The 12,320-nt window shown below is 42.4% G+C and overlaps 1 protein-coding gene across 2 annotated transcripts in view; it reads right to left on the reverse strand.

Annotated features, from left to right (window-relative positions):
• Ckap2l (cytoskeleton associated protein 2 like) overlaps window positions 1-12,320 on the reverse strand; it is a 26,101-nt gene that overhangs the window by 10,579 nt on the left and 3,202 nt on the right. For both annotated transcript variants that reach the window (XM_021153963.1, XM_021153970.1), the window contains exons 3-5: window positions 11,670-11,721; window positions 6,753-7,996; window positions 3,804-4,011 (exon numbers count right to left, since the gene is read on the reverse strand). In XM_021153963.1, the coding sequence (XP_021009622.1) occupies window positions 3,804-4,011; window positions 6,753-7,996; window positions 11,670-11,721 (1,504 nt within the window). The remainder of the gene's footprint in view (window positions 1-3,803; window positions 4,012-6,752; window positions 7,997-11,669; window positions 11,722-12,320) is intronic.

The raw sequence follows: 12,320 nt of genomic DNA on the forward strand, positions 1-12,320 counted from the left end.
AGTGTGTACACACCCGGGATATACCCTAATATAAAGCAGCCCAGGGGTTTAAAACCAAAGGGATGAGGAAACTCACAAATGAACAACAACCAAAAGAAAAAAGGAAGGAAGGAAAGAAAGGAAGGAAGGAAGGAAGGAAGAAAGAAAGAAAGAAAGAAAGAAAGAAAGAAAGAAAGAAAGAAAGAAAGGTTTAGCAATATTAATATCAGAGAAATCAAAGCAAGTCATGAATCTGTGTACCACTTAGAAAACTAGAGAGCAAACATGACAAATATAAGGAGAGACCATCATTAACTCATCCTCCTGGAACACTCTGGCATAATTCCTTCAGAAAGGAAGCCATTGAGTAACAAACAGAAAACATTGTTTTAAACACTTTTGCAATGGTTACTAAAAAGGATCAGTCATTAAGACAACAAAGAAAAGCTCAACCAACAAATTCTACTAAGTAGAATCCAGAGAAGTACAGCTGGAACTCTGTAAAGGCTTCTGCCTGGCGGTGGCTCTGGCTGGGCCCTGCCCGCACAGGAGAACAGAGGAAGGCTGCCTAGGTGAAGGACAGAAGTCTTCCATCCACTTCCATCACCCTAGCAACAGTCTCTCACCAGGGACAGCAGCTGGTTCTAGCCCAAGAAGAGGTAGGGGACCACAGGGTAGTGGACTTTTCTCAAAGTCTCAACTCCAGGCCCACAGGCTCCCTCCGCTCGACCTTAAAACACTAGCAGTTGTTGGGTAGTGCACCCTCCTGGAAGTTGGAGTCCTAGTCTCTCAAGTTCACCTTTTCTAATGAGATACTGTGAATTACATATGGAGTCTTCCTCCACTTCCTGGCATATAATTCCTAAAATCCTTGTAATCTCCAAAGTCTTTGGCATGATAACAAATTGATGACTGGCAGTTCCTAGGGTAGCCTCAGGATGGTGGCTGCTCATAGGACAAGAGACAAGTAGACAAGTAGGGGGCTCCAGTCCTACCCACAACCTCTGGGGTGGGACTGAAGAATAGCTAATGGTCTAATATAGATCAAAGTTATCAATTATGCCTATGTAATGAGGTCTCCATAAAATCCCTCGATAGAACACAGGAGGGTTTCTGCAGGGCCGAGCTGGACAAAGCTATTCTTTTTTTTTTTTTGTGACTTAACCTGGTTGATGAGTATTTGTTAAATATGGCAGATATTAGACAGTAAAACCAGGAGGCAAGTTTATAGCATTCACCATATTCATGAGAAACTAAGACTGATTAAGTCAGCCAAACTTTAAACTAAAAGCTAAGAAAATATCAATTGACAGAACAAACATAGATACTACAAATGAGAAAAGTTACTGGACTTGAAAAGTTTTTATAACCTTTAAAAAGATCTTAGAGAAATTGTGAGACCCTGACTTAAAGTGTTTCTTCCTAAAAGGTAAAGCCCCTAAACGTTCCCCCAAGCTTGTTTTCCTTGATTTCTAAAATTACAGCCAGAAAGAAGCTCTTTGTTCTCTATAGCCAGCAAAAAGCCTTTTTGTTTCTATACCTTACAACCAGAGATGCAATAATTGTAAAAAGACCAAGTCAGGTGCTTGCCTGGCTCCCTATGCCAAGGACACGGAGATAAACTCCACAAAGAAGAGCTACAACTCACTCCCCACTCCTCAGGCCTTGTAATTTTATCAAGGACACCCACCAGAGAAGAGCTGTAGCCAAACTCCTCCCAACTCCTCCCAATTCCTCACTTTTCCTTTAAAATCCCCCTACTGTTACCACTCAGGGTTGAACTCCCCTGCCCTGCCCAGCAAGATCGTCCTCAGCTAGCTGACAATAAAACCTCTTGCAGTTTGCATCAGGTGTGGTTTTCTCTCGAGTTATTGGGGTGCCGGCCAGCTCATCCTGGGACTTGAGCGGAGGTCTCCCCAGTTTTGGGGGTCTTACAAAATCTCCAATAAATCTGATAGCCCTACCTTGCCCCTTTATTTTTTGAGATAGGGCTCACTATGTATTTGAGGCTGGCTATGAACTTTCTATGTCCCCCTGGCTGGCCTTGAGTCTGTGATCTACTCACCTTAGCCTACATTCTATCCATTCAGCCCAAGAAACAAAAAACACTTATCGACTACAGGAAAATGTGAAAAGATGTCCAGGCCACTTTCTGGGTGTAGACAGAAAGGGAAACAGCCAAGTCATTTGATTGAGACTAGGAAAACATAAAAAAATGTCAAGTCCTGCAACCTGCGAAACAAACCAATCTGCCGCACTTCTATCTACACTGTGTGCACACATATAAAGACGGGAGGGATAGCCAACAATGGGTGATCACCACCCTTCAGGGAGCAGAATGGGATGGAGGTCTGGTCACTAATCTGTATTATTATTTAAAATTATTTTAATATTAAAGGTACTGATTGGGGGAGGGGTATGTGCAGAGAGAGTTTAGTCGGTGAGTGCTGTTCTGCAAATAAAAGGCCACTGTGTAATAGCCAGAAACCGACCAACAGCTGGGACTGGTGGTGCATGCTTACAATTTTAGCACCAGGGAGGGGAGATCCTTGGGGCTTACTAGCCAGTCAGCCTTCAGCCTAGCCTACTAGGGAGTTCTAGGCCTATGAGACCCTGCCTCAAACAACAGAGCCAAATAATGACGACGACTACGACAGCACTCAATCCAACCCATCCCCCCTTCCCACAACAAGGAAGCCAGTTGAGGAATGGCACTTGAGGCTGTCCTCTGGTCTTCACATAAATGCGCACATAAGTCTAAGTGTACCCACCCCTTCCCCCCACCCCCTGCAAAATAATGTATTCATGTATTTGTTTTTTTTTTTTTTTTTTTTTTTTTTTTTTTTTTTTTTTTTTTTTTTTTTTGGTTTTTCGAGGCAGGGTTTCTCTGTGTAGCCTTGGCTGTCCTGGAACTCACTTTGTAGACCAGGCTGGCCTCGAACTCAGAAATCCGCCTGCCTCTGCCTCCCGAGTGCTGGGATTAAAGGCGTGCGCCACCACGCCCGGCTTTTTTTAATGAAAACAAAATAAAATCAAAGAAATAAACCAAACTCTGAAGTTTAATTGCACAAAGGAGAAACATTAGAATAATGTCCCCTGCGTCCCCCAGGTCAGGTCCAGCACCAGCACACGGGCTTACTTCCACTGTCAGTGCGGTATTCCTGCCTAGAGGTTAAGCACGGCAAGGTTTAGTACTGCACTGTTTAGTATGGCAGTCACTAGTCACATACCCGTTGTCTACTACCTACTTTATCCTGGTGTAGACTCCAAGACACAATTAGGATGCCATTTCTGGCTACCATTACTCAGAGGAGTTAGAGATGTTTCACTGATTAAAAGCACTGAGTGCTCTGCCAGAGGACCAGGGTCATTTCCCAGCACCCACACGGTGGCTGGCAACCATTTGTAATTCCCCAGTTCTGGGGGATTTAATCCCTTTTTCTGGCCTCCATTGTCAATATATATATATATATATCTCACCCAAAGCATTCACATGCAAAAACTAAAACTAAATAAATCTTAAAGCACCCCTCCAACAAAGGTTAGTATCTAGGAAATGCTTCCAGTGCAAATGTCACTCACCTTTTGGATCCTTATGGCAGAAGAAAGACCCTGCTGTCTCTTTCTGGAGCCAAATGGTCTGGGTTAGTTTCCTAAGATCTGAGCAGCCACCTAAGTGCATGGCATCATGCAGCTGTTGCTATCACTGTGGTTCTGTGTCTAAGAGTGGCTGGGTTTCTGCAGAGGTGGAGGCTCCAGAGGAACCTGTCTGAAGCGCCAGGACTGAGTGCAGCCGAGCTCTGCACCCTCTCCCTCTCACTCACCTCTTCAATGAGCCTCAGACACTCTGTCAGAGTGCTGTCGATTTTCTTGGACAGCTCCAGCTGAGCTTTCTTTTCTTCTTCTTCTCTTTCAATGCTCTTCCAGAAGGAAGTGTTCATTTCCTCTATGACTTTTCTTTTTGTTTTAAATTTCATGGGAGGCCGTTTATAGGTTTTCCCTTTGGATTTCTGCCATTCTTCCAGCTGTTTCCTGAAATGTGATGGGGGAGGGCCGGGGGTTAGTTCTTTCCTTAACATGTCTGCTTCTAAAACACATGACTGGCAGTGACTATCTAACTAAACCTTCTACTACACACAAGGTCAGGGGACAGAGTGAAGAACGGTGTGTAGAGGGGCAGTGTCCACGCTGGGTTTACTCACCACTTATGATTGCTAGGATTACTGAGGACTGACTGGTGCTTCAGGTTTTTTTTTTAAGGGTTTATTTATTTATAACATATACAGAGTTCAGCTTGCATGTACACTTGCACACCAGAAGAAGGCATCAGATCCCATAACAGATGGTTGTGAGCCACCATGTGGTTGCTGGGAATTGAACTCAGGACCTCTGGAAGAACAGTCAGTGTGCTTAACCACTCCATCTCTCTAGCCCAAGGGTCAAGGAATTTAAAAACTGCAGCTGGAGAGATGGCTCAGTGGTCAGGAACACTGACTGCTCTTCCAGAGGTTCTGACTTCAGTTCCCAGCAACCACGTGGTGGCTCACAACCATCTGTAATGGGAACCAATGCCCTCTTCTGGTGTGGTGTATCTGAAAACAGCAACAGTGTACTCACATATATAAAATAAATAAATCCCTTGCTTGCTTTGCATTGTTTTTCTCTAAGTCTTCATTTTCTCACCTGCTGCCCTGGGCAAAGTGCCACCTGCCCTTAAGACACCTCAGCACTCCATTTCTGTCCCCAGAAACTTCCCACCACTCAGACCCACCAAGCTTGCACTCTGTCTTCATCAGGGTCTCAGTGCTGAAAGCAACCCACTCTCCTACAGTTCCTCAGCGATCTTCTGACCACACGAGCCCTGGGCCCGCCTCTGCCTCCCGAGGGCGCCACCACGCCCGGCTCCCTTTTATCATTAATTGATAATCTTAGGGTTCTCTTCTCCGTAAGCAACCAGTCTCTGACAATGCCAAGTCCCAAGGCTGGCTTTTTGCCACCGCTTACATTTTCCACTCACTCCTACAAATAGACCACTAGACGGAGTCAGGGGATGGATGTAGACACAAGTGTTCAGAAGGAGGATGTCTAGCTTTGTTACATCACAACCATATTAATGATCAGAAAATGCTCATTTCAGCATTTCAGATCACTCCCTGGAGCCCCAAACCACACTAAACCCATGGCCTATTTGTACCTTGCATTTGTTGTCTAGCAGGTATTTTATATCAATACCACACCAGACAAAGCTCTTGATATTTACCTCCAAATCCCTTCTATATTTCCCTCATTTGATCAACATAGTCCCTAAACTCAGGCGTTGTCTTTGAGTAGATGCTTTTCCTTGTGTCTGGCCTATCACTGTACTGATTGGTTCTGTCCACATGATCACGATGCTGAGCCACACGTTACCTTCTGTCTGAAATATGAAGCATCTACTCTAACTCTTGTCACCCTCTGTCCGTAGAGTTTGTCACTAACATATAGAGTAGACTGTGCTGAAATAAAATTAACACGGTTCTCTGTGGCTGTCCTGCCACCCTTTCCGACCTCCATCACAGTCCTCTCCCTCTCCCTCATGGAGCTCTGGCAGCCTTTCGGTCTCCTGATCCAGGTTCAGTCCTGATTCAGGCTCAGTCCTGCCTCAGGCTTTTGCATCTTTGGTCCTCTGTTCAAACAATCCTTACCTGAAGAATAATGATCTGCAATTATTCTGTCTCATTTAATCAGTATGTTTGTATTCTGCCTCCTCCAACAGGGCCCAAGCTCTATGAAGGCAGAGCTGGATGTTCAGTGCCTAGCACAGTGCCTGATACACACAGGATTTCAATGACAAGACAGTAAACCCCACCTTTTAGAAGTGTAATTCTGTGGGTGTAAATTCACAAGACCATTTGACTGTACCTACAATCAAGATATAATACAGGCCCCCCCAAACCCCTCAGAGAGCAAAGCTTACCTTTAACCTCTAGTTCCTGACTGCTCTGCCTTTTGTCTTTATGGCTCTGCCTTTCCCAAATGTCAATGATTATACACACATGAAAGTTCTTAACTGTCATTTTCCTCTGACTCTATCTAGAAGACAGGCAATCTTACAATCTATGCAGTGCTTACAATAGTCATGATTCTTCCACAATAACAAGGCTGAGACACATGATCTTTGTTTCCTCCAATCCACTGGTTCTCAACCTTCTTAATGCTGTGACCCTTTAACACAGGTCCTCATGCTGTGGTGACCCCCAACCACAAAATTACTTTCATTGCTATATCATAACTATAATTTTGCTACTGTTATGGATTACAATGTAAGTATCTGATATGCAGGATGTCTGATATGTGGCCCCCAAAGGGGTTGCGACTCCCAGGTTGAGAACCACTGCTCCAGTCCCTAGCATCCTTATCTTCCTAGTCTCCTTCTAATCATAATGAAGAAAAACGTTCTTTTCTAAAATCAGTGTAGTTCTAGAACTTCAATGCCACAACTAATTTCTCTAAACTGTCCATGTATACTCTGGGCCTTCCTTGCTCACTTGAGCCTGGCATGATGCGAGCAATGACAGAGCACTCACCAGGAATGGGTGGATGTAAGTCTTTCCAGACTTTATTCTCTTTGCAACCACATGCCACTGTCATAAGCCCATCTGTGACTCAGGTTGAGAGTTCTAGAGCCGACACTCCCACCTACCCTCAGCTGTTGCTAGGTAAGTGCTCTATCACTGAACTACAGCCCCAACCCCAATCACTATTAGTAAGATCTTGGAATTAAGGCAAAGTACCTCCGATCCTCTCCTTCTGGGTTTTTACCATGTGGGTGAGTCTGGGTCGCACTTGGGGCTCCCTTCCTACTTGCAGCTGCTGTACTGGCTTGAGTCCTGGGAGCAGTCTTGTTCAAAAAATGGCTCTGGGGAGGAAACTTTCTGAACTTGGAGTCCAATGTCTGTGCCTGTTGTTGAAAGATGTTATTGTACTTATTGTTAAGTGTTTTATTTGCTCTCATGTTAGGCGTGCTTGGGATGACTGAATTAAAGTTGCTAGCTGTCAAATTAGGCCTCTGGCTTATGGCTCTTGATTTTTGCAGAATGCATGACTTCTGGGGTCCAAGATGAGGCTGTACAGGCTTCTGATCCTGCTTCATATTGGGATGTCTACTGTTATGTCCTCCCTGAAGCACATTGAGCTGGGAACTAGGTTTAGTGTGTTTTACTTTCTGTTCAGTAGCAGGGCATGACTCTATCTTAGTTTCATTTGGTTTTCCGTATCTAACCCTGTTAACCGTTATGTCCTGTGTGTTCTTGATCACTGGTTTCTTTGATGTCTGAGTCTTATTATGGGCTGGAACGGAATGAGAGAGAGCTGTTTGTGGGGGTTTTTCTCTTGGTCGTGTAGAATCTGCAACTGTAGGGCATGGCCGAGACTTCACTGCTTGAGCTCTGATTTGTGTGTTTCTAATGAACTGTTTGTTAGCTCTGTCTTTCAGAGCAGTCTGAGTAATTGAACTTTTGCTCAAGATCTGTTTAGGAGCCAGACTTTTCTGAGTTTGATTAGAAGAGCCAGTGTTTGGCTTTCTTATAGAATGTAAGTCAGGATCTGGCTTCTCAGGTTTTGGCAAGGTTTGGGGCAAGTTTTCTTTGTTTGTTTCATCTAGAAAGCCATCCACAGATTGCTTTGCAGCCTGGGTGTTAGTCACGGGATGTGTACATTTAGCATTTCCTCCATGTGCTTGCTGTTGCTGTTTGGCTTTTAGTTCCTGTATATCCGGGCACTGCCTGGGGTTTCTTGACAGTCCTGCAGTGGATGACACTGCTCTAGGTTGCTGCTGAGGCTTGCTGGACGGTTTACAGTCTGTGTTAGAAGAAAAACATCTTGACGTGAGTCCTCTGCTTGGAAGTTTTGGTGGTTTCAACTCTGGCTTCTGGGATGCTGTGATACTGGCTGGTTTAGCCTGGAATTTAGTGTTGATGGGTCTTGTAGTTTTGCTAGGCAAAATATGATTGGAAACATCTATTTTAGGTCCAGGAGTCTGAAAACACAAAGAGAGAAATATATTTAAAAATTCATAGCAATGGCTCACTTTTAAAAATGATGAAAACAACTGAAACCCAAGCTAGAAACCATCTTAGGATGTCATTTAAGAAAGATAAATGTGGGACACAAAGGCTCACCTTTTGTAATTTGACTTTGTAAATTGTAAAGGTGGCTTTTGTAATGTGAGTTTCTATTAGAAGTATGCCAGTCTTTTTAACTTATCAGTCAATTAAAAAAAAGTTGTTTCAAAAAAGAATTTCATATTTTTAATGCTACTCATGTTCCAACGAAGAATACTTCTAAGCAGCCTGAACAGATATACCACAGTGTGACAACATAATAACTTATAGTAGCTATCTCAGCAAGTCCTCCCTTGTGCTTCCAGCCACACTAAACATTGTTTTCCTTTTAGATACTTACCTGGGAAACTTGTTAACCCTGGAAGTCAGTGCTGTCTAGTTATCAGTGGTTAAACACAGGGGGAGAGAACATTGCAACATGGGGAGTCTTCTCCTACCTTCAACAATTGCCAAAATCCAGAAAAACAAAACAAAACAAAACAAAAAAAAATATCTGAGATCACAGTTCTAAAGTCAAGATAGAATGTTTTCTTCTATAGAGAATAGAGTTTTTTTCATATAATAAATTCTAATCACAGTTTCCCTATCCCAACTCCTCCCAGGTTCTCCCACCTTTCTTCCCATCCAAATCTTTACCCGTTCTCTCAAGTTAGAAAACAAAGAGGCATCCAAAAATATTAATAAAATAAAATAAAATAAAAAGGAAGAACTGAAATAGTATAAGGCAAACAGATGAAAAATAGCCAAAGAAAATACTCAAGAAAAGCTCTAGGTGCAGAGACACACACAAGACAGATTTTTAAGGTTAGATTGTTTTTAAGGTTTGTAAGTACTTTAGTTTTTATTGTTAAGTTGAACTTGAAAAGAGGAAACATCAGTTGAAAAATTGCCCCGGTCAGATTGACCAGTGGCCATGTCTGTGAGAGAGTGTCTTGACTGATATGGGGTGGATTAGCCCTCTGTGGGTGGTACTATCCCTATGCAGACAGCCATGAGTGGTCAAGAAAGCTAGCTCATAGCTGGGTGGAGTGGCACATGACTTTAATTCCAGTACTCTGGAGGTAGAAGCAGGTGATCTCTGAGTTCAAGGTTAGCCTGTTCAATGAAAGAAAGTTAAGAAAGAAAGAAAGAAAGAAAGAAAGAAAGAAAGAAAGAAAGAAAGAGAGATAAAGGGAAAGAAAAGAAAAGAAGACAGAAGTGAACTAAGCATGATTTCCAGAGCAAACCAGAGAAGCGAGCTGGAAAGCAGCATCTTCATGGTTTCTGCCTCAGGCCTGGCTTGACTTCACTTAGTGATGAACCTGGAGATATAAGGCAATTCAACTTCAAGCTGCTTTTGGGAAAAATGTTTATCACAGCAACAGAAAAGAAACTAGAACAATAGGCAGATGTTTTAGTCAAGTGACTTAGTTTTGGATAAAAAGAGAATTGGTTACAGGAAATTAAAAACTAGGGAGGGGAGAACTTCCTGGTAAGTAATGGGAGGAGGGCACTAGAGGATCCACAGTGTGAGCAATTCCTCAGGAAGGAGAATCTACAAATTAAAGAACATGTATCTCCACGAGAAGACACAGAAAGGTTCAAACTACCACTCTCTTGCTCATGTCATGAAGAGTCACTAGATAAATACACAAAGGAAATCTCAAACAAGGACCATATGGCCCTCAGTGTGTGGTGTTGACGGTGAGATAGAGGCAGAGTGAGATGGTAACCCACACGGCTGTATTTATATTTGGGTTACCACTTGGACTGAACATTCAGAGCTCTCCATCATCCTTTACAGAGGAAGTGGGGATGCTGGTATGAAAATGTCTACATGTATTTTTATGGCTTACATTTCTTATATATTTAATAACTTTGCAATTTCATTAACATGCCACATAATATAGTATTTTAAAGCCTTCAATCAAATGGGTTTTAGAATGTTTACAAGGTTGTATAACCATCCCCACAGACTGCCAGGCATTTGTATCCCCACAGGAAGAGATTTGTTAGTAGTCATTCTCCATCTGCTATTCTCCACAGGTTTTAGCAACCACTGAGCTATGAGTATACACAGGTATACTCTACCTATTTAGCTGGAACTATTAACTAGGTGAATTCACTGTGCGTGTGTGTGAGTGTGAGTGTGAGTGTGTGAGTGTGTGTGTGTGGTGTGGCTCTATCTGGCCTCTTCGTTTCCTTCCTAGCATAACATTCTCAAGACTCACTCGCATTGTACCATGAACCAGTACTTTATTACTTTTGTTCTGAAAGAGTCTCCTGTAGCCTAGGCTACCCTTGAACTTGATATACAGTCAAGGATACACTAGTACTCCTCCCACCTCCTTCTCCAGAGTGCTAGGATTACAGGCATGTGCTGTCACACATAGTTTATGTGATGCTGGAGTTAAACTCAGAGCTTTGTGTGTTTTGAGCTGGCAACTGAGCTAGCTATACCTCCAGCTCAGAACTTGTTATTTAAATATAATATGTAGGCTTCTTTTTAGAGAAGTTTTATGCTCTTAGGCAAAAAAAAAAAAAAAAAAAAAGGCATGAAGTACAGATATTTGCACCAAACCTTATTTCCAAATATGCCCTCCATTACTTGTTTAGGTTTGAATAATATTAAATTGTATAGCTATACATATTCATCCACTAGTTAATGAACATGTAGGTTGCTTCCTCATTTGGGGTTTTTAAATACTGTCACTATGACTACTCACACACAATTTTCATGTGAGCACATATTTTCAATTTTAGGGGTATATACCTTTCAGAATCATTTGGCAACTCTATGCTTACCTTGTTTTCTCCAAAGTAGCTATATCAGGTTATGCTCTTATCTACCATGTATAAGGTTTCAGTTTTTACACATTCTCCTAAAACTGTCTGTCTTTTTGAATGGAGTTACTTTAGTAAGTATAATGGAGTTTCTCAGTTTTTGTTTGTCTGCTTGCTTTGCTGTTGCTATTAGTTTATATATGCGTGTGCATGTGTGCATGCGTGTGTGCGCCTGTGTGTGTGTGTGTGTGTGTGAGAGAGAGAGAGAGAGAGAGAGAGAGAGAGAGAGAGAGAGAGAGAGAGAGAGAGAGAGAGAGAGAGTATATTCTTGTTTTTGTTTTTTTGTTTTGTTTTGTTTTGTTTTTGAGACAGGGTTTCTCTGTATAGCCCTGGCTGTCCTGGAACTCACTCTGTAGACCAGGCTGGCCTCAAACTCAGAAATCCTCCTGCCTTTGCCTCCCAAGTGCTAGGATTAAAGGTGTGCACCACCACGCCCGGCTTGTTTTTGTTTTTTTTTTTTTTCAGTATATTCTTTAAGTGGCCCATGTACTCAACATAATTTACTACTAGAATGAGACAGGACTTGACTCTTACTGGTTGTATAATTAGGCCAAGGACTTAATCTCTTTGAATCCCACTTCTCATATATAAATGGGCACAACAGTAATAATAACAGTAATGCTTATTTCTTTTAGGAGGGGTATCCTAGGTATTTGGGTCTCACCAGATAGTTTTGATTTAGGCTTCTTGGTCCAGCATTTTATTTTATTCTTAAAGTATTCTGGTTTGAATGTTAAATTATAAAATATAGGGCTGTTTACTTACATATTTAGACGGTGGTGGTTTGGGGCAGATATTCTTGGCTTTTAGATAAGGCCTATGAAAGATAAAAATAAAATCAATCCTTGGTACAGAAGAATCAGGAAAGCCTGGAAAGAATAGTGTTAAAACATTAGGATTAGGATTTTAAACCAACAGACTTTCTATATAGGGAAAAAACAAAAACAAAAACAAAAACAAAAACCAAACCAAAACCAAAAAACTTACTTAATAAGAAACATCCTCACTGTTCCTCCCTCTGCCCTGTGGTCTCCTTCCCATGAGCACAGCCGCTCTTACCAATTCCTTTTGTGACTTTTTTGGGGGCTATCCTAGGCACAAATGTAGCATTCTAATATTGATGAAATGTATATGGCCTCTTCATAGCTACAGCCTTATTTAAGTGTCAGCTCTAGAATACTGAGGGCCAGACATGAGAGAAGACAGCTGACTGCCTTGTGAAGAAGCTTCCTTCTCTGCTGTGTGGACCTTCAGTGATTTTCAGACGTGGAGGGGGGTTGCACAGAACAACTCTCTAGACCCAGGCAGTGTTGGTGCACGCCTTTAATCCCAGCACTTGGGAGGCAGAGACAGGTGGATTTCTGAGTTCCAGGCCAGCCTGGTCTACAGAGTGAGTTCCAGGACAGCCAGGGCTAC

This window comes from Mus caroli, chromosome 2, assembly GCF_900094665.2.
Source record: "Mus caroli chromosome 2, CAROLI_EIJ_v1.1, whole genome shotgun sequence".
NCBI lineage: Eukaryota > Metazoa > Chordata > Mammalia > Rodentia > Muridae > Mus > Mus caroli.